This window comes from Rattus rattus, chromosome 5, assembly GCF_011064425.1.
Source record: "Rattus rattus isolate New Zealand chromosome 5, Rrattus_CSIRO_v1, whole genome shotgun sequence".
NCBI lineage: Eukaryota > Metazoa > Chordata > Mammalia > Rodentia > Muridae > Rattus > Rattus rattus.
This window is the reverse complement of record NC_046158.1, coordinates 49,077,270-49,105,161: the sequence shown is the minus strand read 5'-3', so window position 1 is coordinate 49,105,161 and position 27,892 is coordinate 49,077,270. Positions and strand designations below refer to the sequence as shown.

Sequence of the window (27,892 nt, the reverse complement as noted above, 5' to 3'; positions counted from 1 at the left end):
TCAGTATGTACACTAGCCTAATCAGATCAATGGGAAATGTGGCCTTTACTCACCTCTCTAAAATTAATTTACTCCGCTGCTCCTCCCTCCCAAGGCCTTCCTTACCCAGGGAGAAATAATGGAGCCACTAAAGCTTGCCCACACCAAGCCATGCACCCCTGCACTGGCTGTTGGACTCACAGCTCACATTACTTTTAAGTTATTTTTAATGTTATAACTGGTTTCATGCTAACATTGTCACGTATACATCGCTTTACCTTGTCATGTTTTCCCCCATAATTTCCTATCCCTATTCCTGGGTCCCTTTCCTCCCTCCAAATAGTCCCCTTTCTGCTTCCCTGTGTGTGTGTGTGTGTGTGTGTGTGTGTGTGTGTGTGTGTGTGTGTGTGTGTGTAGGTTGATGTCTATATGGAGGTGAAGGCTGCCACAAATTAGGTCAAGGCTCATGATTGGACAGTAAAAGGTAAGGTGGGGACAAAGCTTTTGTAAGGCGGGAAGGAGGAGGGGAATTAAGAAGGAGTTGGAGAAGGACGACCCAGATCCGGGTGATCTTCAATGGCCCTAGGTAGTTATGTATATTTCTTATGGGATGGATTTCTATAGGTAGATTTATCTTATCTAGGTGGGCGGTTTATATCTTTATCAATTGGTTGTGAGTTTATTGTGTGGGTGTATTGTGGATTGCGAATTTAACATATAAACCTGATCGATAAATTACAGCTTATTGAGTCATGCCTTCACCGGGTAGTTGGGTGTTTATACTTTAACTACCAGGGGGTGGTTGTTGGGAGTGTGGACAGAGTCCGTGGCAGGGAGCCACAATAGGCCAGCCCCCTGCTGGACTTCTAGAGCCCTGGTAGCTGGAACCAGAGAGTTCACAGATAGAAGAAAGTCGCCGGGAGAGATACTAACCAGAGATAAATTATGGTTAGTTCCATATGGCCCTCCGGTGCCGGAACTCACTCCAGGGAGCAGCATGGCCAGGTGCCACACTGGAATGTCTTGCAGACCGCTCTGATCTGGGGGCAGCGTGGGGCCACTGAGATAAAGATACCCCGCAGTGCCATGTGGCCCTATGGGTGCTGTCACTAGCGTGGGATAAAAGGTTGCCATCCTTTTTTTAATAATTACTGCAATATGTGTGTGTGTATTGCACATATACATATACACACCATATACATATATACACATTTCATTTATACACATGGTCATGTTTTTTTAATCTAGATTTCTCTCTTTTTTTTAAGATTTATTTATTATATATAAGTACACTGTCGCTGTCTTCAGACTCACCAGAGGAGGACATCAGATCTCATTACAGATGGTTGTGAGCCACCATGTGGTTGCTGGGAATTGAACTCAGGACCTCTGGAAGAGCAGTCAGTGCTCTTAACCACTGAGTCATCTCTCCAGCCCCAGATTTCTCATTTTTAAATGGGCTACAAAGTCACCATCTCTCCCATTTTGGTGACTGTCTATTTGGTGGTCTGAAATTACATTCGAGGACTCTGCACTCGCAGAAGCATATCCAATGGCACAGGGCCACACTCCAGCGAACATTATCCCATTTGGGGTGTCCTGCTTTATCAGCCCTAAGAAATCGTTTCGAGACAGCTTCAGAGGAACTAAATGCATGCATATTGGCAAAACTTGGGTTTTCCTCCAGGGAAAAGCCAATGCTGTCCTCTGGTGTGATGAACACTGTTAGAGGTGGCACACAGCTCTACCTAACCCCACTTGCCACCCTTGGCATGAGTCAGGCTACCCCACGTACTCAAGGAAACACTGAGTTGTCTAGGAGTCTGTTTTCTACAGGGCTGTAACAAGTTGCCAAGGGCTAAGTGGCCTGAAGCACACCTGTCTTGCCCTTTCTGTTTCCTACGCTGCCACCCTCCTAGCCTGATGGCCCCTCCATTTGTAGCATCAGCAGTTCCAAATCTTTTTTGCCCCCATCTGCCCCATCATGAAGGTCCGTCCCTGCAATCCCTGAACCCATCTGCATCATTTCCCTGACTGCTAATCCGAAAGGCATTTAACAGAGCATATTCACGGTCTCGAAGAGCCAGGATATGGACACTGTAGAGATCATTCTACCGGCCTGGGTGCAGCAGGGAATCCAAAATGGTCCCTTTCCCAGATTCACTCTGATTTTAAAAATAACAAACAAAACAAACATTCCGGGCTGGGCACTTCTAAAGGGCATGCTTCAGATTGAGCCTGCCCTCACTCTGTACTCCAACCTCAGGGGCTTGCCTCACACTCCAGCAGCCAACAGCTTTCTGCTAGCCCCAGACCTCTGCCCTGGCTCCTCCCACAGCTTCCAGTTCTCTGCGTAATCTGTCCTGTGCCTGCCTCTGCTTTCTCATTTGCCTGTCCTTCATTTGCAATAACCAGGGACAACTTTGCCCACTGACCTCCCTCAGCACAAGTCCTCCAGAAGCCAAACATGCCACTCAGCTGAGGGTCCGGTACCCAAAGGACGCTCAATCAAGAGCGAACTAAACCAAGTAAGTTACACAATTAGAACAAAGTCCAGGTTTGGTAATTGGCAGATTGTAAAACTCTGAGAAACCTTTATGAAAATGCCTCCCTTTTCCCAAGGATGGGGAATCCCACCTCAAAACCTAGTAAAGGCCGGTTTTGTCTAGATTATGGTTGTGTGACTATGCTTAAACACTGGCGGGACACACACACACACACACACACACACACACACACACACACACACACACACTTCACTATCTCTTCACTGTCTCAGCACTGGGAAAAGCTGGTCTGCTACAGGCAATAGTTCATAGAAGTAGCAAGGCCTATTCTACATTTTTTGGCTTTAACTCTGTTTAACTTTTCTGTTATCTAAAACGCTGCCTTTTGCTTACAGAAAGACCATTCAGTGCAGTTTATGGCACAAAATCAAATAAATTAATCCATTAAAAAAAGAAAAGGGGAACAGTAGCGTATTAGGTGTTTGCTGCAGCTCGGGAGTAGTGGCAAACCTCCCCACCCCCAAAAACAAAACATGACCTGGTGGCCAGTGGGGAACCCTGGTGGCCAGTGGGGAACCCCGCTGAAGGTGGCATTAAGAGCAAGCACTGTCAGGGCATGGCTTCACTGCGGCTGCTTCAATTGGTAACAGAGAAACAAACCTATTCATCCTGTGTCCCCTTCTCTAACGCAAAGCCTCGATGGCTGTCATGAGAATATCACGCCCACTTTGATCATTCCTACTGTGCCCCATCTGAAAAGAGGCGAGACCTACAGATCCATCCTTCACTTACAAGTGAGTTCAATTTGACCTCATAACCCAATTCAATTAACTCACTTCCCCTCTATCAGTACAGACTGCGCTTGACACAGTATCTGGCTCCTTCTCATTGGTTGATTTGCTATGACAGAGATCCGAGCTACCCGAAGGTCATACCTGGACTTTAGCAGAATGGTTTGAACTAGTCCGTTTGTCCTCACCTTTGCCCTAACCCCAGCCCAACACCCATGAAGAAGCCTTGTTCTTCCTATGCCTAGTTATGTAATATTACTGATCTGTTCAGTCCTCTAAAGGCTTCCACGGGGGCTTCAAGGAGTCTGTAAGCAAGCAGCCCTTCTGCCCTTGCAGCTCCAAGGACCTGAGGTGAGCACTGCTTCTTTGTGGACCACTTCATTTATTCTCAGTTCTCAGCTTTGTGAGAAATGCCTTTGGATACCTCAGGACAAATCCAGTACCCCTCCTCAGAGGATCCCTCCTGCATGGCTCTGGCCAGTCTCTCCCCACCCCTCCCCTACATCTTCCTGTTGAATAAATAAATCATGCCACCCTTCCCAGTACTGAGATGACATCATCCATCTTTCCTGTACTAGAGTGCCATCAGCTACCCGATGCAGGAACTCTCGTCCCTGAATACAGCACCCAGGGTGGCCCTGAGCATCTCCTTGGCATCCAAGATCAATGTAGGCACATGCATCTCTGTGACTTTTCTAGGTATGGCTGGCAGAAAGCCCAAATAATGCACCAACTATCCACATCTGTACAGCATTCGAGCATCACATACATTCTTATCGGAGCATCTCTAAGCAGCTGGAGGACAGACATCTCCGTCTGACAGATAAAGGACCCAAGACTCAGACATTCCTGACATGGGTAGGTCTTCAAGCCCAAGGCTCTTCCTGCTGAGCCACCCCCTTCCAGCTACAACTGGGAGCCATCCCTCCTCGTTGGAACCACACCCTGCCATCCACCCTAGGCACCCTGCTCTCTTCAATTCCTAGGCACACCCAAGCAGTGAACCTCTGCTTGATTCCGGATATCCAGCACCCCCAATACACACACGGGAACTGCTTCTTCTAACCACCCCCAGGGTGCAGGCCTTACCGGTGAGTCTGCCTTTCACACCCCATCTTCTCAATGTGAGCTCTAGCATCTCCCCACCCCAACTTAACTCACGATCACCTCCTTGAGGGCAGGAATCTGGGCCCAGTTTTTTAATAACCTCTAGAGCCCAAAACAGCAATTAAAACCAGAAAAGGAGAAGGGAAAAAAAAAAGCTGTTTTTAACCATGTTAACTGGCTGATCCAGTTGGACAAGTATGAGCTCTTGTGGAACAGCAAATCTGTTCACCTCTACCAGGTTTTCACGTTTCCGCAGAAGCTGATAAGTCACGACCTCCATTCCAGACACCAGAAACCACCCACCAAGAACAAGCAGACCACCACCAAACAAGGGCAATAAGCTATTCCGGGCGCTAACAACTCGAGCTATCCTGTCCATGCTCCTGGAAGGCAATCAGCACTCTGCTCTGACCCAGTGGACACCACCAGTACCTCCCACTTCCCTGAGGTGGACCTGAGGTTAAAGAGGACAAGAACCTACCCAGTCACACGGCTGGATAAACAACACTGTGCCCAGCACTCCCCAGCAGTCACATCGTGTGCCGAACCACTAAATCCCTAGTCTACTTTTTGTTTGGTTTGACAGCATCACTCCAAAAATCCCGATTAATATTTATTTACCAGAGGCGATTATAATTAAGGCCTACTAAGTGCTTAATTCTCACCAGGAGCTCCAAGAAATTGCCTGTTGCCTTTAACTAGATCACAAGACCAGTAATTTGGTAGTGGCCTTTTCAAAAATTAAGAGCCTTTCCCCTTCTCTCTGGAAAAGCATGCTGGAACTAGCCCCAGGTGCCGGTGACCATGGAACACGTGTACCAACTAAGCCTGCGGGTTCTAGTTCTTACCTGACCTGCGGTTTCCTACAGGCATGTCTCTGACTAACAGAAATGGAGCTCAGACGAAAGGGTCACTCAAGGCCAAACCTGTTTCTATGAACTATAATACCCAACTCGGCAGTCAGAAACCTCTACCTCACACCGGGGTGGGCTTTCACACCACGCACAATTAATGACTCACATGCCACTGACTCACAATTAATGGAATGTCTGTGCAAGTGGTCAGACTAAAATGGAAGCGTGGCTGGGGGGACAGAGTTCTGGCTCTACCTCTGTTTTTGATGTGACCTTGGGCCACCAACACTTGCTTCTTATCTCCTGACAATCAGGACTTTTGTCACCTCTCAGGGATACCAAGATATAAGAAAGTCAGAATAAACACTAGCCATATTTAAAAATTTGTTTATTTATTATATATAAGTACACTGTAGCTGTCTTCAGACACACCAGAAGAGGGCATCAGATCTCATTACAGATGGTTGTGAGCCACCAGGTGGTTGCTGGGATTTGAACTCAGGACCTCTGGTAGAGCAGTCAGTGCTCTTAACCGCTGAGCCATCTCTCCAGCCCATATTTAAAGGGGGCAAGAATTCCACTTCCACTCAACACAAACGTCAAAGTGTAAATCTAAAACTAGTCCCCTTAAAAACTATTCATTTGCTTATTAGCTTATTTATCACTTTATTAAAAATAATAAACTGATCATTGGAAAGTGTGTTCCTAGATGACAAAGTCAACTCAGAACGGCAAGACACCTTCCAAGGGCGGAGATCAAAACTCTGACTTCAGAAAAGGGAAGATAGGATTGTAAGGACTGTCTCCAGGCAACAGGGATTTCAGGTTCACAGAGTGGCTGCCAGAGCCCGTCAAATGTGGAATTGAATCATGTCCTAGACTTGTGAGAGATCAGATGCCTGACTTTTCAGTCCTCAGATCACACTGGTCTTTTACATGAGCCCAGTCTCTGAATTTTCCTTTCAAGGAACCAACCTGGAAAGCTGTACCGTGGCCTTCACTCTGACACATGGCGGCAGCCTAGCAAACTTCAACTAAGGGAATATGTCATTTATAACTACTTATCATTTGTAGTATTTTATGTCCAAGTATGTAATGACCGGGACATTTCTTCACAGGAGCAAGACGATCAGTGTTAATCAAGTTTTCCTAGTAGATGTTGACAACAGATCATATTTCACTTGCAAAGGAGAAAATAACTAAGTTTCATCGTTTTTCAGTAAAATGTTTTTAATAAAAACCAGGAAGAGATAAAATTATATCTAACACGCCCACAGCCAGCTGAGTGCCATATCCGCCTTACTACCTTTTAGAAGCTTAGGAAATCCATATTTTTCAGTGTTTTAAAAAGGAAATTAATGGGGCCACATAGCTTATTTTCTAACTGTGATAACAGAAGCAATTCAGTTAGCAGCGCTGCCAGGGGCCGCCGGCCCATGCCAAGTACAGACTCCCTCTTTTTCCATGGCAGAAGGCTTCTAGCTGGACATAGCTTGCCCAGAGGGCAAATCCTCTAAGCCCCCTTTCCCACTGGGCAGGCCACACTGGGTCCTGCTATGAGGCGTCCATGACTGCTTCTGAGAGCCTTCCTTAAGAGGTGGCATGGTGGGCACACACCTCTAGCTTTGTTCTCTGTTTCTGTCACCCCCTGCCGGGAACATACACACTACCATCTTGGATAGTATGTGTGAGCCTCCGGTGATGGGATGACTAGATAGTGAGTCCCAATACCAGAGACCAGATACTCAAGCTTTGGTAGACCAGGAAGGCACCCAGTAAAATAGAAAACTCAAGAGGGTTTGGGGGATTTTTCTTTTTTGCTATGCTGAGTATCAGGCCTTGCACACAGTAGGCAAACGCTCTGCCACTAGGCTACACCCCCAGCTGGGTCTCTTTCTCTTAAACCTAGATCTAGAAGTAGAATGCTGTGACCAGAAACTTGAGCAGATTTAAACTCTCCGCCAGTGTGACAAACACCAAATAAAGTCATCTAAACAATTACACTGCTTACTACTCTACCGCACTTGGATAGTTACAAAGTATTCAGGCACCAGAGTGGTTTAGGAACCGGTTAGCCAGCACAGAGGCTACCTACTGCAGACAGATGATTTCCCCTTAGCCCCTGGGTGGTGGGGGTCAGAGTTTCCCATGCGGAGTGGACACAGCCGTGCAGAGGGACACTCGAGCTGTCCAGAGCAATATTTACTGGAATGGAAGCACTCCCGTATCTTCACACCTAGTACTACTCACTCATATATCCTGGGTTAGTTGTCCGTGGGCCTATTATTACTGAGATAATGTGGTACACGCCTGTAATAGCTACTATTTCCAGAAAGCCTGCACCTTGTCATCTGTACCGTAACAGTCAGGTAGAGCAAGACCATAATCAGAAATACTTAGGGAGGTCCAAGAGCGTATGTACTGTTGGCTAGATATTGACACAGATCGTGTGAAGTGATCTAAACGCTTTAGTGGGGACCGTAGTGACCCAAGTGAAATAATGCCTGATTGCCCTGCAGAGGGCCACACTCTTAATACAAGTACCATTGGGGACAAACCACATCCAAACCATGTTTTTTGTTTTGTTTTGTTTTGATTTTTCCTTTACAGGAAACTGGTAAAACAATGGCTGCCTCTAGGACCAGCAGGGTGGCTATACACCAAGCATGAGAGTGTGACTTTCACTTTACAAACTCTTTGTACCATACAACTAGGATGCATTAAAAAAAAATGTAATTTAAAATATACTGTCTGTCAACAGACACAGAGTCGCTGGAAATCTTATAAAGAAAATAGCACAGGCCGTGGAGGGAGGTAAACCTTATAATTGAATAAGACAGGCTTATACTTGCCATCTCCATTAAGTCAGCTCCAGGCAAAAAAAAAAGGTCACAGATTAATTCTTATGGGCCATCCCAGAGGCATGACAACCCACTAAGCGCATGTAAACACGGCCCTACTCTGCACAGGCACTGTGCGCTGACAGCCTGGCCCTAACAATGAAGCACACATGCAAAGCACAGTTTGAAAGATACTGAGAAAATAAATGCTGGTGCTTTAAGAGGCAGGCGTCCCGATGCTGTACCACAGTCAAATGTGGCACAGCACAACCCAGCACTGGAGAGAGGAGCTCACTTCTGAGTGAGTCGGGGGGGGGGGCAGTAGCACTCTGGGGAGCAGCTAAACTGTGGATGAACATTTGACACAAGGTCCTCGTCTCTCACCTCCCCCTTATAGGAGAGTCAGGCAATTCATGGAGCTCTAGTTTTTGTAGCCAAAGCTTGGCAAGTACTTTTCTGTGGAGTCCTAAAGTTGTCTTTGAAAACCATGGATACTGCCCAAGCTGCCTGGGTCATCACTTCCCATAGGAGGAGCTGACTTTACTGAGCACAGAGTGAGTCAGCTTCTGAGTCAGGCCTCACCTTTGATCTAATCTAAAGCTATGTGGGGAGGGGAGGACTCCCTGATCAGAAAGGTATCAGAGGGCATGGGACCAACAGGACAGACACACTTGGGACTTCTGCATTCCTCATCCTAAGGCAAATCCAAGCCTACCTCCTAAGTAGGAAACGCCTGTCACCCCACAACTCTCAAGGAGAGAGAAGTTTATTGGGGCTTGCGCAGATCTGCTTAAATGTACAGTGACACGTTATAAAGGCAGGGCACAGAGGTTCAGTGTGCCTCTGCTGAGGGCTGAGGGTGGGGAGGGGCCTGAGTGGGAAGTACAATTCCTACTGTCATAAGGTTCATTTTATCATTTTAAGTAGGGCATAAGAATCATCCCCAAAATCTGTCATCCCATTCCTGAGACTGAATGCAAAGGAGGTTGTGGGAACAGTTCTGTCGGAAACTATGATGACGACTTCGAAAAGCTGTAGGCCTCCATTTCTTCATAAGGGCGGTGATTCCATTTTAGAGCAGACCCCAAGTTCACCCACAACTTGTGCGGGTGGTAAATAATTCTCATGGCAACAAGCTTTCCTCAAAGCATTATCAGGTAACAGTACTAGGACATGTCTGCTCAGCGTACAACAGGACACCCGGGCCTTGCACCTTGGGCTTCAATGTATCTGAAGCTACATTTTCATTTCTAAGGAGCAACAAGTGTCAAACTCCAAGTCAAGGTTCTAAGAAAACACAGAAAAGCCTGAGCCCAGCCCATCTTCAGAGTTCCTCCCATTCGGAATCCTTGATGTTCTTCCTGACAGAGTCCAACAGCTTCTGAGAAATCAGCCCAGGAGAACCAACGGATAAAGAAAGAAAGCTCCTCCCAGGTAATAAATGAACACAGCCTACAGGAAGTAGGGTGGGGCTGGTGAGTAAGAAAAGCGCTTGCTAGACAATCTAAAGATGCCTTATTGAGAGACAGCTGCTAGAACCCTGAAGAAATAGGTACTTTCTCTCAACCTCTGACCCCCTAAGTTTGTCCCTGTCACATTGCATAGCTTAACACTGAGTGTGCAACTAAATGTACTCTCAGTTTCATTTCAAAGCCACCAAGAGCTAGGAAGGCATGGCGGCAAGATATGACCAACCAGCTGCTAAGGTGGCTAGGTTTTTTTAATCAATGCAATTTTTTCTTCAACACAATTAAAAACCTGTCGAGACATAATCTTCTAGTTTCTCAAAGGACGCCGGTGTCCTCCACAGGAAGGGCCAGACACACAATCCAACCAGTACCATTATCAATTAGGCGGGACACATTATCAAGTATGAGATTGAATTCCAACTTCTACTATAAAGGTATTATTAGGTGGAACTGCACGGCCACTATGTTGGACACAGTAGCAGATAAGTAATTCGACACCCTATCCTGAATTAAAGTTTAGCTTGCTAATACCTTATGGTCCTTGTGGTCATTCGTCATCTCTAAACACTTGGTACAAAAAGTACCAGGGTGGAGGAGCTGGGAGACAGCTCAGCAGGTAAAGTGCTTACTGCTCAATCATGAGGACCTGAGTCCCGATACCCAGCACGCACATAAAAGCCAGGTACTGTGCATTCCAGCAACACCAGCGGTAGTGGGGGAATAGAGACAGACAGCTCCTTATGGCTCGCTAGTCTGGATTAAATGGTCAACTCCAGGTTCAGTAAGACCTTGACCCAAAACATAAGGTAGAAAGGAACGGAAGACCCCCACAGCAACTTCTGTTCTTTACGCACACATCTGCATGTATACATACACCGTGTGTGTGTGTGTGTGTGTGTGTGTGTGTGTGTGTGTGTGTGTGCGCATGCGTGCGTGCGTGCCCACCCAAATACACATGAAGTATACAACAGCGTGAATATACTCGACACTACCAAACTGTACTTAAGAGAGTTAAGGTGAGAAACTTTTAGTCATGAGGTTCATTTTATCCTTTTAACACGCGTATGAGGCCCATTGGAAAGATCTGTCATTCCACTCCTACTTTCTAGGAGCCATGGACGTTTATAAGGAATTAAATCAACTCAAAGCGCCCTAGAAATACCTGCTCTTTCTAGGGTCACAAGTTAAGAGTGACATATACGCCCAGGAGACATTTTCAGAGTACTTCCATACACAAGGGATTTGGCCAGGGCAAGGAAATGGTGAGTGTTCTCTTCTGTGCAAACACTCCACACTAGCAGAGGCTGGACCAGTGTGAGCCTGAGGAAATTCTGCGACTCAGCAAAGTGCCATGGCTGCTCGGAATTCTGCCAATCAGCAGAGGAAAGAAAAGGCGAGTAGCCTGTGCGCCTGCGCTCCGTTCTAGGCCGCCATGTGGGGACATTTTAAGAACTAAGATATCACTCTAAAGGTCTGATTATAAAGCCTACATTTAATTCTCAAGATTGGCTATTCCATCAGAAGGCAGGCAGTGGGTCAGATGGATGAGGCCTCAGGCACCTAACTTTACGGCTCATTACTGCCTCCTGCCACTCACTGGCTTTGGGGGAGGGGTCTTCTCCATCTGTCTTCAGAAAAAGGTTACACTGGCCAGTGCATCTGAAATCATTTCAGGAAAACACTCAATGACCCAACGGTGAGGACAGGTGAACATGTGTGGTTAACAGCAGAGAATGACGGTCAGGAGCTGGAAGTGACACTAAAAGCTTTACGTTTCCCATTTAAAAATTCACACAGTCCATCCTGCACTTTAAGGATACTGGGTTTAAAAACTTCAAACCAACAAACCAGCATGCCACTTCAGGAAGACGTTTCCATATCTTGTGTTGGACCCAGGAGAATGGATGCCATATCCTGATTATTCATTACGTAATTCAAAGACATGATCTCTTATTGGATTACTAATGGCCCGTTTCAATAAAGAGGTTCAAAATGACAGCAGGAGGCTGGGTGTGGTGGCCATGCCTTTAATCCCAGTATTCAGGAGGCAGAGTCAGGCAAGTCTCTGGCATTTGAGGCCAGCCTGGTCTACAGAGAAAGTTCCCGGACATCCAGGAATACACAGTAGAACCCTGTCTTGGAAAATAAAAGAAAATTATTGCAAGACAGAACCAAAGTGCTGGTTCGTCCTCATTTTCCACCTCTCTGGCAGCTCAACAAGGTCACAAGCCATTTTAAAAGAACAGTATGCATGCAGTCAGCTCCCGCAAGGGGACAGGGGAGGTTTTCAATGTGCTAAGCAGCAGTGAGTGTTGGGTAAATTGATTACCAACTGGGCCACGTAGCCCAGGAAGCAAGGCCCGGACTGGCCTGGTCACAAAGGGTTACCATACTCACTTCTACAACGCAAGGTATGTGACTACCATTGTACATCCTGGTACCACCTCAGCTTGAAGGAACCATGGAGACTGTACAGTGCCAGAACTCTCTAGCTACAGCCACCTCCATTCAGGAGGAGTTCTCCCTACACCTCAAATGAGTCTCTCTCTGTAAGTCAAATATAGCATAGGGAAATGAAGACCTGCAAACATGTTTAACCTGTCCCTATTTCTCCATCTTTCGAAGCCTATATTCCCTCCATGGCAGACACTGAGGAGGTTCCATCTGCCTGTGAACTCTAACTATAACCCTACCCAGGCAACATAACCTTTAGCCTCATCCCCAAGGCCTCCCCCGTAGAAGGACTACATCTAAACTTTAAGGGAAATACAAGACTGGTGTTCACTGGATAGGAGAGAACCTCTATGAAGAACTCCAGTATTCACAACCCTAGAGGCAACATGACCAGGACTACAAGTGATGGATGAAGAAGTCGAGAGAGACCAACAGAAAGTCAAGGCGCTAGAACTGAGTCAGTGTCCCATCAGCCTCTACAACATGGGCTAACTCTTACCAGGGTCCTAGTTTGCCTTCTACTGCTGTGATGATGACCATGGCCAAAAGTAACTCGAGGGTCTCTTTCAGTTTATGGTTGTAGTCCATAACAGAGGGCAAGAACTCTCGGCAGAAACCTGGAGGCAGGAACTATGGAGAAACAAGGCTCACTGAGCCTTCTTTCTTATACAAACCTGGGCCACCTGGCCACAGGTGGCCCTGCCCACAGGGAGGACCTTCCCTCGTGAGTCATTAGCCAAGAAAATGTCCTACAAACTTGCCTATAAGACAATCTGATGACGGAGGCCATCTCTCAATTGAGACTTCTTCCCACATATGTCTAGGTCTGTATCGAGTTGACAACACACCAGACAAGCTTCCCTATTAAGTATCGAGTAACCCAGGCTCATGGGCCCGAGGAGAAATCCCATGCCTCCCAGACCCCTTTCCACCTACCTGCCCCTTTGCCTTTCACTCTCCTTTCCTTTCTTACTGCAAGGAGCCACAGGTGTTCCAATTACAAGGCCAAGTCCCCCAATCACAGAGCGACCCCCTGCTGGCAGGCCTCACAGCTGCAATCTGCTCTCCCTCATTAACTTTCCTTTCCTTCTGAACCTTCCTCAGCAAACCTGCACACTCTAATGATCTCAAAACAAAACAAACAAAAGCCTCTCTGATGCCATTTCCCTGAGGCTACGGGGCTCTGCTCTCCTGTACAGCAAACCTCAGTCACCCAGGTCTCTCAGACCTGCTCTAGCCGCCCACCACCAAAATCTTGCACCTGAACTTCAAATTCACTCAACTGCTTACCCATAACTACATGTGCTTGTCTAGAGATCTCAAACCCAACACAGCTCCTGTACTGACCCGCAAATCCATCCCTCTGTCTTCCCCACACCTTTTCATCACCGCATTCTCCCATCTGCTCACAAACCTGGGGTACAGTCTCTCCCAATCTGTGCCTCTACTCACATTCTGTCCACATGGAACCCTGCTGACTGGACTCTCAACTCAAAGGGAGAAGCTATCCACTTGTTTTTGTTTCCTTGCTATGCAGCCCAAGCTGACTGCAACTTGGCAATCCTCTTACCTCAGTCTCCTGAGTGCTAGAGTTCAGGGATGTAGCACTCTGGTCAGCTCCAGCTCTCTGTTTTCACTGCTAATAGGCGGGTCCGAACTGTCATCTCTCGTGTATTATTTCAGAGCCCTCCTAATCAGTACCATTTCTTTCCATTTTTGTTCTTTTTGTCGTTTTGAATCAGGATCAATGTAGCCCAGGCTCCCTCTGAACCATACAGAAGCTCCTGCTTCCACCCCCTAAGAGCTGGGATTACAGCGGCGTGCGGCCACGCCCTTCTTCATCCTCTATCTCACCGAGACCTTACTCAAGGCAGCAGCCAGAGATGATCATTTAAAACCTTCCTCACAGTGCTGAATGGCCTCCTACTTCACAAGAATAGATCGATTCCTGAAGCCCCGAGACAGGCTTCCAAGCAGACTCGTGTTCGCCTGGCTTTTCCTGAACATGCCAGGCATGGGCCTCTTGCCTTTCTCTCCCACTCCCCACCTCCACACTCCCAAGCTATTCTTTCTAACATCTGCTTCAGTGAAGTTATGCCTGACTAACCTACTGCCACCATTCCCTACCCCATCCCCACTCCTAACCCCCTTTCTCCACTCTATCTTGTGTTGCTGCCTACCATAAAACACCTTCTTGTGTTGTCTATTGTTTATCTTCTCCAGCAGAAGATGGACAGGGGCATTTGTCTGGAGCAGCTCCATTACTAGAACAGTGCCTGGTATATACTAAGTTTGTAGTGACTTTCTAGTCCATGATTCACAGCTATAGAAAAACCAGCATGGGTTGGCCATGATTACTCTGACAGGTCCAGAACATATTCCATTCTGATGATACCTATGATACTCAACACACACACACACACACACACACACACACACACACACACACACACACACACATGACCTCATTTTCTTATCCTGGGGCACTGAAAAATTTCTTCAGTCTTCTGCTAAGCCAGAGGTATGGTGACTCTGTGTGTGTGTGTGTGTGTGTGTGTGTAAGAGAGCTGGACCAACCTCTCTCCTGCTTCCCTCTTGAGTGCACTCTCTGAGTGGTAGGATGGCTCTTCAGCCCCACAATTCTTTCTCAGCAGCAGCCTGGGCCCTTTGTAAACACAGTGCAGGCATTCAAAAAGGCTTTTCTTCCTAGGCAGCCTTATCTCACAGGAATCTGAGATGACCTTACCAAGGTCCTTGGTATCAGGATGCCTCTCAGATCTCTAAGAGGCGCTCTGCTGACCTCTGGAGTATCCACTTCTGGAAACACTTCTGCTCTTGAGCCTCTCTAGAAGGGCTCTGAAGGGTCAGACCCATCTCTGTATTTCCAGGCTCACGAATGGTACAGTGTGGATGGTAAATGCCCCAAGGTCCAAAGTTTTCTCCTCTCTACCTTCGGTCCCTTGGTAGTTTTGGAAAATTGCTTTGACACCTTTGTTCTACAGAAACAAGCACTGTATACCCTATTAGCAATAGGTTAGGCCAACATCTGACAGATTTATCAGCAGCAGGGAGGCTTCGCTTCAGCAAAAGCATTAACAGAGGAGCCTCATACTCAACCCACATTCCACACATCTGCCTCTAAGTCACGTGATTGAGGGCCTCTACTTCACTTCATATCATGAGTTAGAAGAAACATAAAGGCTGCTCTTAATGGAAGACAGCATGTCCTGAAGAGAAAGGCAAAGCAGGTAGTTGGCTGAGGAGTCTTAGAGTAACAACATCCCCTCTGGGTCTGAGGTGCTTATCATGTCTGTGTGACAGTCAGTGCTCAGATAATGAAGACAATCCAAGCACCAGTGAATAGGGTTGTCAGCGAGGAGAAACAGTCTTGACGTCGTGTCGTGACGTGACGTGGGTATCGGCAAGCAGATTTGGTAAACGGGCAACCCTGTGCTTCCTTCAGTGTCTGCTCTCCACGTAGCTCGCCTAGCCATCCTTCTAAAATTACCTACGGATTGCTTTCCCTTCTACTCTCAAAGGTGCATTTCTCTCTGAAGCGTTTTTCCTGTACTGTGTCTGATGTGGGGTTGTTTGCCTTTTCTGAAGTTTCAGATGGTAGGACATGAAAATATAGCCACCCGGTTGATAGATAAGCACGAGAACAGCCCTCCTGGGCCTACCCCCTCTGGCCCTCTACACACATCTCCAGTGGTCCCTCTCTCTACACCCTGAGAGCAGAGCAGTTTTCTTTCTTAATTAACGTCCTAGGTTAATTAACTTCCTAATGGATTAGAACGTTTTCTCAGCAGTCTGCCCATGTGAAGGTTTAGAAACGGCTCCTGTCTGTTGGGGATTTAACGACATGACCAGAGAGTCAGACACTAGGACACAGGTGAGGGTGATGTGGGGAGGGTCTGCTCCCATGAAAGCCGATATCCTTGGAACACATCAGCACAGGATCACCATGTAGATTTGAATATCTTCCCTTTCTTATGATGACAGAAGACCCGGACTGGGTGAAATGCTAGTTATCACATCCTGCCATTAGGCGGACAGGGACTGAGTAGGAACTGGGCCCAGCTACCTGCCCCTGTTGTTAACTCACTCACAATCAGCCTCTAAGTTCTAAGAGATCGCTGCTCGAAAATGCCAAATTCCAGGTTAACAAACCTCAGAAAATGCAGCTTCCTCACCTTCCCATGCATCCTTCAACCTTGCGTTGACAACAATTAGATGCACCATTTGCGCAAGTTCCTTCCTATCAATGTTCGATAAACGTGAGGGACTCTGAAACACAAATCAGCACTGGCAAGAAGGGTGTAAATGGCTCAGGACCCCCACCCCAAATAGGGAGGGGCATTCACAGTCGGAGGTGTGACAAATCCTGGCCATCAGACGGCCGGCAATCCTAATGAGCCCAGCCCTGTTGCTCTCCGAGGGTGTTCTCTGCAGTCACCTGGCTGTGCTGGAGCCCTTCATGCCTTCCCACACATCTGCCCACTTGTCTCCTAGGAGGACTGAGACCTCACAGGGATTTATTGACGGCATCACGGCTACAAGACAGCACTTGTGAGGAAAACAGTCCGTCCAGTGCATAGTAACTGCTGAACAGAGGGAAAGGGGAATGAACACATCAACTCCATCAACTCGAGCCAAATCAAAGCCAAAAGGATGCACGCTCTCCCCCCAGAGGTAGGACTAAGACCAAGCTGCCACACTCACCTGGGTTTCCAGGTTTATTTAACAAACGCGATGTTTCCTCTGCCCAAAACTGATGTAAGGTGCCTAAGACTGTCCTTGCCCTTATGAGAGAGAAAGGTTAAAATCCTACACAAGGCCATGGTAGCGAAGGACAGAACAGGATGATTCCAACCAGCCCCAGGCTCTGTTCTTCTCCAGCACCTCACAAACTACCTTCAAACACACAAGGGATGTGTCTCTAGTTCAAACCCAGAGCTCTGTGGGAGCAGAATCTGGGGTCACAGGTATGGAAATTGATGCCACTGATCTGGGACAATCTCAGGAGACTACTTTATATGGAAGAGCCCCCCAGGAGTCACCCTGATGACCAGACATTGAAGAACCACTAATGATCAAGTTATTTGACTCTAGGGCTGTACCCAAACCCACGAGGAAGATACAGTGAGGACCCAGCTGGCCACATACCCCATCCTCATAGTACACAGTCTTCCCACTCATCTCAGAGCCCCAGAGCAGTGTTAACCAACCCCAAGACTCCCATTCTCTGACTCTTGGGCCCCCAAAAGATTAAACAGGTAGTTAACAGTGCACCTAATAAGTTACACATAACCAAGAATTAAATGGAAACTTCTAGTTCTTTGGGAAGTTAGTTATGGCAAATGGTGGTTTGCTGGGGCACACAGGTGAAAGGATGTCTTGCTAAAGCAAACACATGGAAGGTTCTTTTCCTGAAGCAGACACTGGTGAAAGGACGCTTAATGAAGGAGTATAAATATGACCTCACAGACAGTGGGAGACGAGCACTGAACTTTGGTTTGTTCCGCCTTGCTATTCTTTGCTAAAGACACGCATGTACTGCATAGCATTGTTGAGCTCAACTTGTGGTAACACCGCCATTGAGAGAAACTCACCCAAGTGAGGTTCCTGCTGCCTCTTGCTGCCTCTGCAGCCTCTCCTTAGGCCAGTTGGTGAGCCTACTGGTTTCTTCAGGATTGAACTACAGCTTGCCTGGTGTCTGCCTGCCTAGAGGACTGGTCTGCAGCCGCTGAATCGTATTTAGTGTTGGCTAAGGGAGAACTGCTGCCCAAGAAGGCTGAGCTCTCCTCCAAAGAACTATTGCTAAATAGGTCTGCTTCCCCCATATCCTAATTGTAGGATGATGTCAACCTTTCTCTTTTACTACTTCTGCTGGTGGTGGGCTAGAGGAAAGGTTGAATCCTATTAAAAGTAGGTTGCAAAAAACATCTATCTACACAAGACCACTTTCCTCTCCTCACTATCAATTCCCAAGTACCCCCCTGCATGCATTCCCATTTGGTTCCCCAGTTATTTTCAGGAGCTTGATTCTAGTTCTGTCTCTGGCTAGACTCATACAACCAGGCAACTTAGGAAATTCTGTGTAACCACTATAGCTCAGGGCAGCTTGTCTTCAGAGGTTAAGCTCTAATGCCGGCCTTCAGGGCAAAAGACATGCGTAATTAGAAGAAGAAGGGCTGGAGAGAGGGCTCAGTGGTTAAGAGCACTGGCTGCTCTTCCGAAGATCATGAGTTCAATTCCCAGCAACCACATGGTGGCTCACAACCATCTGCATCTGCAATGGGATCCGATGCCCTCGTCTGGCGTGTCAAGGACAGCAGCGTACTCATATACATGAAATAAATAAATAAATAAATAAATAAATAAATAAATAAATAAATCTATCTTTAGGAAAAAAAATCACTGACAAAAAAAAAAAAAAAACCTCTTAGCTGAGGACTTGGTCACTAAACTGGAAAACCAAGAACCCCCTTGTCTCCTTGCATCACGCCTACACGCCTATAGCTTCCCTTTCCCTAGGGACTGCAGACCCAGACCCCTGAGCAAGGAATGGCATGGCAGGGCGCCGCCCTCCTCAGCCCCCGCCACATTTAGCAAGAATAGCTGATTTCACAAGTTAAACTGAGTATGGTTTGACTCCTTTGTATTTGGAGGACACAGATAGGTGCTGTCTGGCAAAGAGGGCCCTCACAGAACCTATAGCCCAGTTAGAGATTACATCATCCCCTCAAGATGAATAAAGCTTAAACCTCAGAACGGCCAGACATGTGCTGCCCACATTCAAGAGATGAAGAAATTGCTCTAGGGTAGAATAGTTCTTGGGATTTTTTTTTTTTTTTTTTTTAAGATGGGCTGACTCAGCGCAAACCAATGTTCTGTGCGCACCTGGAAGCAAATATTATTTGTTTTGGCTCCACTGTTCCTAATTAAAGCACAGAACTCATTGCTATATTGGTCTCAGAAATATGTTAAATCCAGGTTTTGGGGGCCACGTACCATAGAATCTTAAATGGAAATGTATTGTTCCTACTATTTTCTCTAAGTCTCCTTGACGACTGTGGTTTCTTCTCCCTACTCTGGGGACTCAAGGTGACACAGCGGTTCTTAGAAGATGGCCCCAAGCCACATGGCACTCACTCTGTTGGAGGGAATGAGCTCAAGGAAGCAAATGCCTAGGTGCACTGCCTCTGACCCCCGGACAGAGGCGGTCACAGTCATTCAGTTAGGAGGAGCTTGATCCATAGCCAGTTGGAATAGGGGTAAATAGGAAGAGAGTCTGTGTACCGATACTTAAATAGATAGCCCTGACCTACATGGGAGGCAGTTCAATGAATCCACACACTAGAATACATTTCCAACTCAGTGGCTTGCCAATTCTTCCCCATCTGAAGGTCGTTTCTGCTGTTTCCTCTTACGAATGGCATAACACAAGCCAGAAATGCCACCTTCATAACCTGACTTTGATTAAGATTCCGCTTAAGTAGCTGTAAGACTTCAGGAAAGGCATTTCATGACCTTCAGCTTCTGTCTCCCCATCTACAAAGGGGACAAAGGGACTAGGTGATCTCTAGCTATATCACAAGACTGAGTAAAACCAACGATCAATACCAAGGGAGAACAAAAGTAACAGTAGACCTGGGACGCTCTTAGAGAATAGTGAGGAGACCTAAGGACTGAAAGGAGGAAATGGGGATCAGGAGTGAAGCAGGCCTTGCTCCATGAACGCACCTCCTCCCAGGTGATCATACAGAGATCCACTCTTTCCCAGAAGAGAGCCAGGTGAGTGAGTCACAGGATAGATTTTATTCAGTCATCACCACATAGCTTCCATGGAGATGACTGGGCCCCACCTAGACCGGAGGATTAAAGTGCTTATCCCCAACCCCAGTCACTCATCTGTCTGCTTAATAATTGCTGGAGTCTTATGTAATTTATCTCAGGAAACCTGGAAATTTTAAAGTATCTAATCCAATGTGACAGTCCCCAAAGGTTCAGCAACACCCAGTGTGTCTTGGGGCTCTCAGACACCGTATTCTTTCCTATAGAATCTTAACTAAAGGTGTTCCTGAATATATAGATGGCATTATAGAAAGTTTAAAATCCAAAATAAATAAATACATAGAAAGAAAGAAAAGGAAAAGAGCCAAACCCTTATGTTATGGTAGGTTCTCTGTAGCTGTGCATTTATCTAATGGGCCCACATATCTTCTGCCTCGAAGTCAGATGTTCTACAAGTTTGATCCTGCAACGAATCGTAAGGCTGAGTAAAGTTACGTGGCTTTGGAGTTCATAAACGTGACCGAAGAGTTTAGGGTATTAATTTAAAACAAGAGCCTTCGGTTTTAATACGAGGCGGTTTTAGAATCACAAAATGCTTACAACACCTGTATGGCGCCCGGCATCTAACACTACGGGCTAGAGATTCTACTTTTAACTTCCTCACCATCGACAGCTTCCATTTAACCAGCAGGTGTCCATGCCAGGCAGACACTGAGCAGGTTGTATGTTCTGTTAATCTCCACAACAACCCAATTCAGCAGAAACACCTCCATTTTACAGGGGAAGAAACCACAGCTCAAAGCAAATGAGAATCAGAGTCCCATCAGTCTCACTGGCTGTCACTTAGACCCACATCCTTCTCTGTAAAGGGAAGCAATGGGCTTGATGTGGGCTGTGCAAGCTGACTCTCCTGAGATGATCAATGCTATTCTTGAACCTGGGAGAATTTAAGACAAGGTGAGCCCCACAGACTCCTGGGATAGATTCTGCCTCTGGGTCCTAGGGTGGGACACAGGATCCCTTGCTGGGTCTCTACTCATCTGAGGAGTCTGCTCCCATCTGTCAGCTTCTATGGCAGTGGCTCAAATCACTCCTAATGATGTAACCCTTTAATACAGCTCTTCATGCTGTGGTGACCCCCACCACAAAATTATTCCATTGCTACTTCATAACTAATATTGCTACTCTTATAAATCATAATATAGATATCAGATATGCAGGGTATCCGATATTCGATCCCTGTGAAAGGGACACGACCCACAGGTTGAGAAACAGTGCTCTATAAACTTTTTTTTTTTTTTTTTAAAGAAAGGCCTTCATCTCGGGAGGACCTGGAACAGTTGTAAGAGAAAAGACGCCCTGGAGTCGTGACAAGTTTTAGCTTGCCTTAATGACAACAGAGATTCCTGGCTAAAGGCACAATTTGAAATCACTGTCCCCAGGACATTTCTTGCCTCAGTTTTCCCCCATTACAATGTCTGTCCAGGAAGCCAGTCTCTGTAGTCTCTGATACTGACAGAATGCTAAAGGCAAGAATGCTTTCCCTCTGTCGGCCCACAGTCACTGCTACAGAAGTAAATTCAAATCCTCTGCGGGTAAATGTGTGTGTCTCTCACATAGGGTGTGAGACTTGAAATGTCATCCCTTTGAGTTGACAAAAACCAACTCTCACTTTCAGGTTTACAGCTGACCAACAATTATTTTCGGGAGAATGCAGAGGCTGCCCAGGCCTGCAAAGTCAGGTCCCCTCCCGGCCTGGGACGACCCCACCCACAGTAGACTTCTGCTTCACCTAGCTGGTGTTATCAGAAAAATCTGACCTTAAGATTCTGAAGTCCACAATATACCAAACCCTAAAGTTGTTAAATGGCCGAAATGGGGGTTTTCTCCAGTTTAAAATCATTCTGGCCTCTCCTTTCCCCTGGGCTGCACTCTGTTCTCTCCGGCCTGTTGGTCCTGGAAGGACCTGGGTTCAACTCAAGGCCTGGGTGGGGAGGAGGACCTTTTGTTGTGGGAATGAGCATGGATCAAGAATGTAGCCCCACTGTGACTGGGCGACTAAGCTCCAGAAAATCTTTCCTGATCAAAGAACTGGGTCATGTGGGAGCCAACACTGTTTAAAAGGGAGAGCCGGCTGCTTTCTCCTGGAAGAAGCACTTGTGGGTTGACTGTCACCTCCAAACCTTCTTTTCTAAGTCACTTCTCAGAAGGAGCACTTTGCTCTAACTCCTCCGTGGGACCCACCCAGCACTGGGGCCGAGGATCCTTGGATGTTGCGGCTCTGAGCTGGGAGGGGGAGCTAGCACACCGACTCCAACAAGCCTGTTTTCACAGCTGATCTAGTAATTCTGAGGAACAGGTGCTTTTAAAGAAGCATGTGAAAGAATCTCCTGCAGGAGAGCTCACTCTGCAGGGAAAGTCACACAGGAGAGCGAAAAGTGGTTTCCCAACTTCCACGCGGCGCGCGAACCGGGGAGGGCACCAGACGGCCGAAGAGTTTGAGAAAGGCCTGCATCTCCCTGAAAGACTTCCCGCAACCCTACGTCCCACCACTATCCCAGGCGCACACGTGAGGCTCAGCAAAGCGTGCCACCTGCCGGGGTCCCTGCAAACTAAACCCGGAGTGGAGAACGGCGGAAAACACTTCGGGGGAGGAGGAGACACAAGTCTCCCGGGGCCTGGCCCGGGGTCTGTCCCTTCGGCTCTCCTCGCTTCTCGGAGGCGCCGAGTGCAGGGCGCAGCGAGCCCGGATCTCAAAAGTCTTGGGCCGAAGAAGAAGTGCGAGCCCACAGGGCAGGGCAAGGCAAGGGAAGGCAGGGCAGGGCAGGGCAGGGCAAAGCAGAGCCAGGCAGAGCAAAGCCGAGCCCCGCCAGCCGGCGGATAGCTCTGGGCACGCGGGACGGGCGGCAGCAGGGCGCGCCCTCGCTCTCTCTGGCGCGGCGTGGCGCCCCGGTGGGGATGGGAAGAGTCGGGGAACTCACAGCCGCTTGTCCTCCGGCTGCAACTGCCAGTGCATGGCGAGCGAGAAGCCGAAGAGGCTCCCGGGATCCCCCGATTTCCGGATCACGTTGTCCTCCCGGGTATCCAGGTTGAAAGCTGTGCTCAGCCGGGCCAGAAGCCCTGCGGACAGGTAGAGCAAGCACAACTGGCTGGCGACCGCCATGGGCGCGCGCGGTGGGAGGGACCCGCGGAGCTGCTGCGGCCTCTGTGCGCGCGGGCTCCGGGCCGGGGCCGGGCTCCCTGGCGCGCTGCTGTGGCCACTTGGCCTGGGTCGCCCTTGCGCGCGGCCCCACCCCCGGCCGGCTCGCGCTCTCTGTCGGGCAGCTCCCCCACGCCCGTAGCTAGCAGCCGCTCAATGAGCCCGTTGTTCTCTGGAGACTCTCCGGCGTTTTATCGAGTGACGGGGACTCCAGCCCCGCCCCGCCCCGCCCCACCCCTCCCTAGGCCCCGCCCGCCACACGCACCTTCCTCGCCGGCCCCGCCTCACAGGGGCGCGCCGGCCACAGCCCTCCCACCTTCCCGCCACCTGCCCGGAAGCGTCCCGGAGCCCCGCAAGGCTGACTGAGTCTTCCTACCTGTCATTGAAAGGCCGGCCGAGGTTCCTGAAGCCAGCAGTTCTCCGAGCCTTGAGGCTGACTTGCAAAGACTTATCCATTCTCCAAGGGTTCAAGACGCGCCTAACTGTGCCCAGCTCTTGGGGTTGGGTTGATGCTGCATTCTTGCTGGCTCCCTAGGGACCCAAGCGCAGAAAACATTGCGCTGGTACACACTTCCGTAATGCTGTACTACTTAAAAGCACACCCATCTGTTTCATTCAATCCTAGAAGTGGGTTTCTCTTTGCTGATAAGGTTAAAAAAAAAAAAAGTCAACTCAGATTTGGTGGGAAGAACCCCTAGGTAGGGAACGCTGAATCTTTCTATATTGGGCCCTGGAGCTCAACTATTGTCCCCTTTTCTTACCCCAGATGTCCTACATAGATAGAGACAGCTAGAGGTCCACGTGGGTGGCTTGAAGGCTTGAGTCTCTCGGGCATGGGGTGGGGCTTTCCAGGGAGGTGTTGGCTTTTGAGACATGTTTATGTTAGGATAGAAAAACTTGTTTCAGGGACACTCAGAATTTGGCTGAGAACAAACAGTGTACATTTTGGTGAACCATTTTTTTATTACCCTCTGACATTTAGCTTAGCAGTTTTTTCCTTATGATTGAAGACAGCAAACCACAAAATCAGGAGACTATGTATCAACAACCCAGTTATCAGTAGGAAATATTATTTTCTCCAGAAAAGTTGGTTGTTGCGGATGTTTCAAATTACAGTTGTTATTAGGTAGCCACTCTGCCAGATCTTGATGTATATCAATAAAGAAGCAATATACTATTATAGAAAAAAATGTTAACATTTTGACATATTTTAATATAATCGGTTTTCTTCTTAAAATCATGTACAGTTGTGCCTGGGATCTTGGTTTTCAGTAACTTAATAAAGGGGCTTTGTTCTATTCTGTTTCCTATCGATGAGTTAAAATATTTTAACCAAAAGCAACCTGGGGAGCAAAGGGTTTGTTTTATCTTACATTTCTAGATAATAGTCTATCACTGAGGGAACTCGGGACAGGAACCTGGAGTAGAGACCATGGATGAACACTGCTTACTGGTGTGCTCCCTCCGGCTGTGTTGAGCCAACTCTCTTATACAAGCCAAGACTGCCCAGGGCTGGGTAACAGTCACAGTGGGCTCTACACTCCTGAAGCAGGATAGGGGCCTTTCCTTGGAACCTAACATCCACACATAGGAAACGGAAGCAGAGTGCAGTCCCAAGGAAGACCCAAAGCGTCCTTCTACATCTGTACCAAGAGAACAGCCGGAGCTGCTCAGAAAAGCTGTGTGACCGTCATATGGGGTCTTTACAGGTGGCAGCAGCTGCCAGAGTTGGGTCCCCAGCAGATGTGCCACTTCCCACCAAACACTAATCTCAGTGTTAGCCCAGGGTGAGACATTACGGATCTAAACGCAATCTCGAAGATCACAGAGTTTGAACAGCACTTCTGAAGGATGTTGAGAAACCATTGGAAATGACACGTAGGAAATGTCAGCAGTGTGATTTTTAATGCGTGTTAGTCATGCCGTTTTGTTCTCTCATGTTTAGCACCTACTATCCCTGAGATACAGGTCGAATGGGTGATGATTGGGCATAAAGAATCTCAAGGTCATGGTCACCTTCTTGATTTCAATCCTCGAGTTGACATTTAAGCATTTAATCCCAAGGTAGTTCTCGGCCAGGAGCCAGTGATGTAGCTGCCATGTTGCTGAAATACTTCTGAGCTGGTTAGAAAAGCTGTGTCTGACAGCCAAGCCCTGCACATGCGTCCAAGATCCATCAGATTCTGCTCAACTCCAAGCCCTGGTTCTTCAACTGCTCCCTCTGGGGGGTCATGCTCAAGTCATGTTAGCCAATGGCCATTCTGAGCATGCCTCCTCCTTCTGAGGCTAATTCTAGACTGCGGAGCACCGGTCCTTAGACATATTTGACGAGCAATATATGATTGGTCATTGTTACCTTCTTGATGTCAATCCTCAAGTTGACATCTGCATTACATTAAATTAAATTTAAATATTATAAATGCACAGTGCAAGCAAACGATGCTTGTAGAGATGAAACACCGTCTGAAGAAGGACGAGATGCTTGTTCCGGGATGTGCCTGCATTGGGTGAGAAACTATCAGTCATTGTGCCTGCTTTCCACAGTTGTTGTGCCTGTTTCCCACCTGTTACCTGTCTAGGAAGGGAAACATCCTTGGTGTTGATTCAAATTCTCGGACTCCTAACAGAATCTCTTTGAAGAGTGTCATTGTTTCCTCTGGAAATCACAAGGCTGGCCGTGAACTTCCATAGATAGTTGAAGATGACTTTGAACTCGTTATCCTCTTGACTCCACCGCCAAGTGCTTCAGTTACAGGTGGGACTGTGTCACTAATCCCAGTTTGTCTTTCTTTCTTTCTTTCTTTCTTTCTTTCTTTCTTTCTTTCTTTCTTTTTTCCTTGAGTTTTTATTTATTTTTATTTATTTTTTTATTGGAAATATTTCTTTATTAACATTCCAAATGTTATTCCCTTTCCCAGTTTCCTGTCCGTAGCTCCCTATCCCTTCCCCCTCCCCCATAAGGGTGTTCCCCCCCATCCACCCCCCCCTTACTACTCCCCCCCAACATTCCCCTGCACTGGAGGTCCAACCTTGGCAGGACCAAGGGCTTCCCCTTCCACTGGTGCCCAACAAGGCTATTCTCTGCTACATATGCAGTTGGAGCCCTGGGTCAGTCCGTGTATAGTCTTTGGGTAGTGGTTTAGTCCCTGGAAGCACTGGTTGGTTGGCATTGTTGTTCTTATGTGGTTGTAAGCCCCTTCAGCTCTTTCAGTCCTTTCTCTAATTCCTCCAACGGGAGTCCCGTTCTCAGTTCAGTTGTTTGCTGCTAGTGTTTGCCTCTGTATTTGACATGCTCTGGTTGTGTCTCTCGGGTTTTCTTTTTTCTTTTTGATTGTTTGGTGGTTTGGTTGTTTGTTTGGTTTGGTTTGGGTTTTTTGGTTTTGGTTTTGAAGATAGGGTTTCTCTGCGTAGCCCTGGCTGTCTTGGAACTCGACCTAAAGACCAGTCCTATAAACCTGGAACTCAGAGATCCTGCCTCTCTGATCCCACTGAGCCCAAGTGCTGGGATTGAAGACCTGTGCCACCACCACCTGGTTTATTTGCACTTTTTTAGTCAGCTTGAGACTCAGTTATTATTTCCATTGCAAGACTGAGTCGAATATAATACACTGAGAAGTTATAAAATAGAGGTTAAAGGTCATTCTATACCCACTGAGGATATCGCAGTCTCTGGGGCAGAGTGATGAAAGAAACTGAGACCCTTAAGAATTATGAGGTAAAAACAGAGGGAAAGAAGTTCTTAGATTTAGTGGGGGAAAGTTGAGACAGAAAGGTCTGTCACTGATTGCAAATTGATGTAAGAATAGGAGTGCCCAGCCTACTGTGGATGTTACCAATCCTAGGCAGTTGTCCTGTGTTATATATGAGAGCTGGCTGAGAGAAAGAGACAAGAGACAGAAGGAGATAATAGGTGTACAGATGGAGAGGATGGTGTTAAGAATTCAAACCTGGTGATACAGGCTTACTGACCATCCAGATCAGTGTGTGTGAGTGTGCGTGTGTGTGTGTGTGTGTGTGTGTGTGTGCGTGTGCACGCTCACGTACACACACATGTGTCCATGTGTCTGTGTACATGTCTATAGAAAACATACGCATTGCAAAAAGAGGCTCTGTAAGTTTAGTTCCCTGAGAAAACTACTTTGTTTAAATGAAGGCTCAGGAGGATTTCTATGAGTTGGGGGCCAGCCTGGGCTACATAGCACAAGCCTGTCTCAACCCCTCCCCTTCTCTAAAAAGGCTTAGAAAACAGAAAGAAATATGAGAGTCTAATTATACTATCTCAGAAGAAACTTTTACATACTGAAAATCTTCACTGGAAAGGCAGTGAGCGCTACGAGTAGAGATGTTCACTCAAACGAGATTTTGGAATTCTTAGTTTTAATGGTATCTTAGTTTTACCTGTATACTTGCCAGATAAAAATGTTATTTATTTAATATCTCACCATTGGTAGGGGAATTTTCAGCTATTGTTAAAGTACTGGTCAGCCATTACTGTAGAGAAGAACTGAGATTCTATGCTGTATCCAATATAGTCTCTGCTTCCTGGGAACCTGAATCACTTTGCTTCAGAGAATATCCTATTTGCTGCTTTCATGCAGCATAGAAACCCTCACATGCCAGTGAAACATTTTAACTCAAGCTCACATTTCCTGGGATTCCTTCAAAGTGAGGTCATGTGTCAGAGGTTAGCACAGTCTGTGGGACCCTGTCCTTGCCTCACTTCCTGCCTCTGCCTTATACTAACCATGTGGCCATTTTTCATTTTCTCAGCTGTGCGGGGTGGGGGGGGTGGGGGGGGATGACCTGCCTCACAGGTACCTTGCTGTAGAAGGGATTAACAGAGTTGAAGAAACATAATGTGTTCATAAGGTCGCACTAGAGCCAACCTCCACTCA

At 47.4% G+C, this 27,892-nt stretch overlaps 1 protein-coding gene across 2 annotated transcripts in view; it reads right to left on the bottom strand.

Moving 5' to 3' along the window:
* Itga6 (integrin subunit alpha 6) overlaps positions 1 to 23,349 on the bottom strand; it is a 72,535-nt gene extending 49,186 nt beyond the window's left edge. For both annotated transcript variants that reach the window (XM_032903480.1, XM_032903479.1), the window contains exon 1: positions 22,780 to 23,349. In XM_032903480.1, coding sequence (XP_032759371.1) covers positions 22,780 to 22,961 — 182 coding nt within the window. In that variant the 5' untranslated portion in view covers positions 22,962 to 23,349. The remainder of the gene's footprint in view (positions 1 to 22,779) is intronic.
* Positions 23,350 to 27,892: the final 4,543 nt, after the last annotated feature.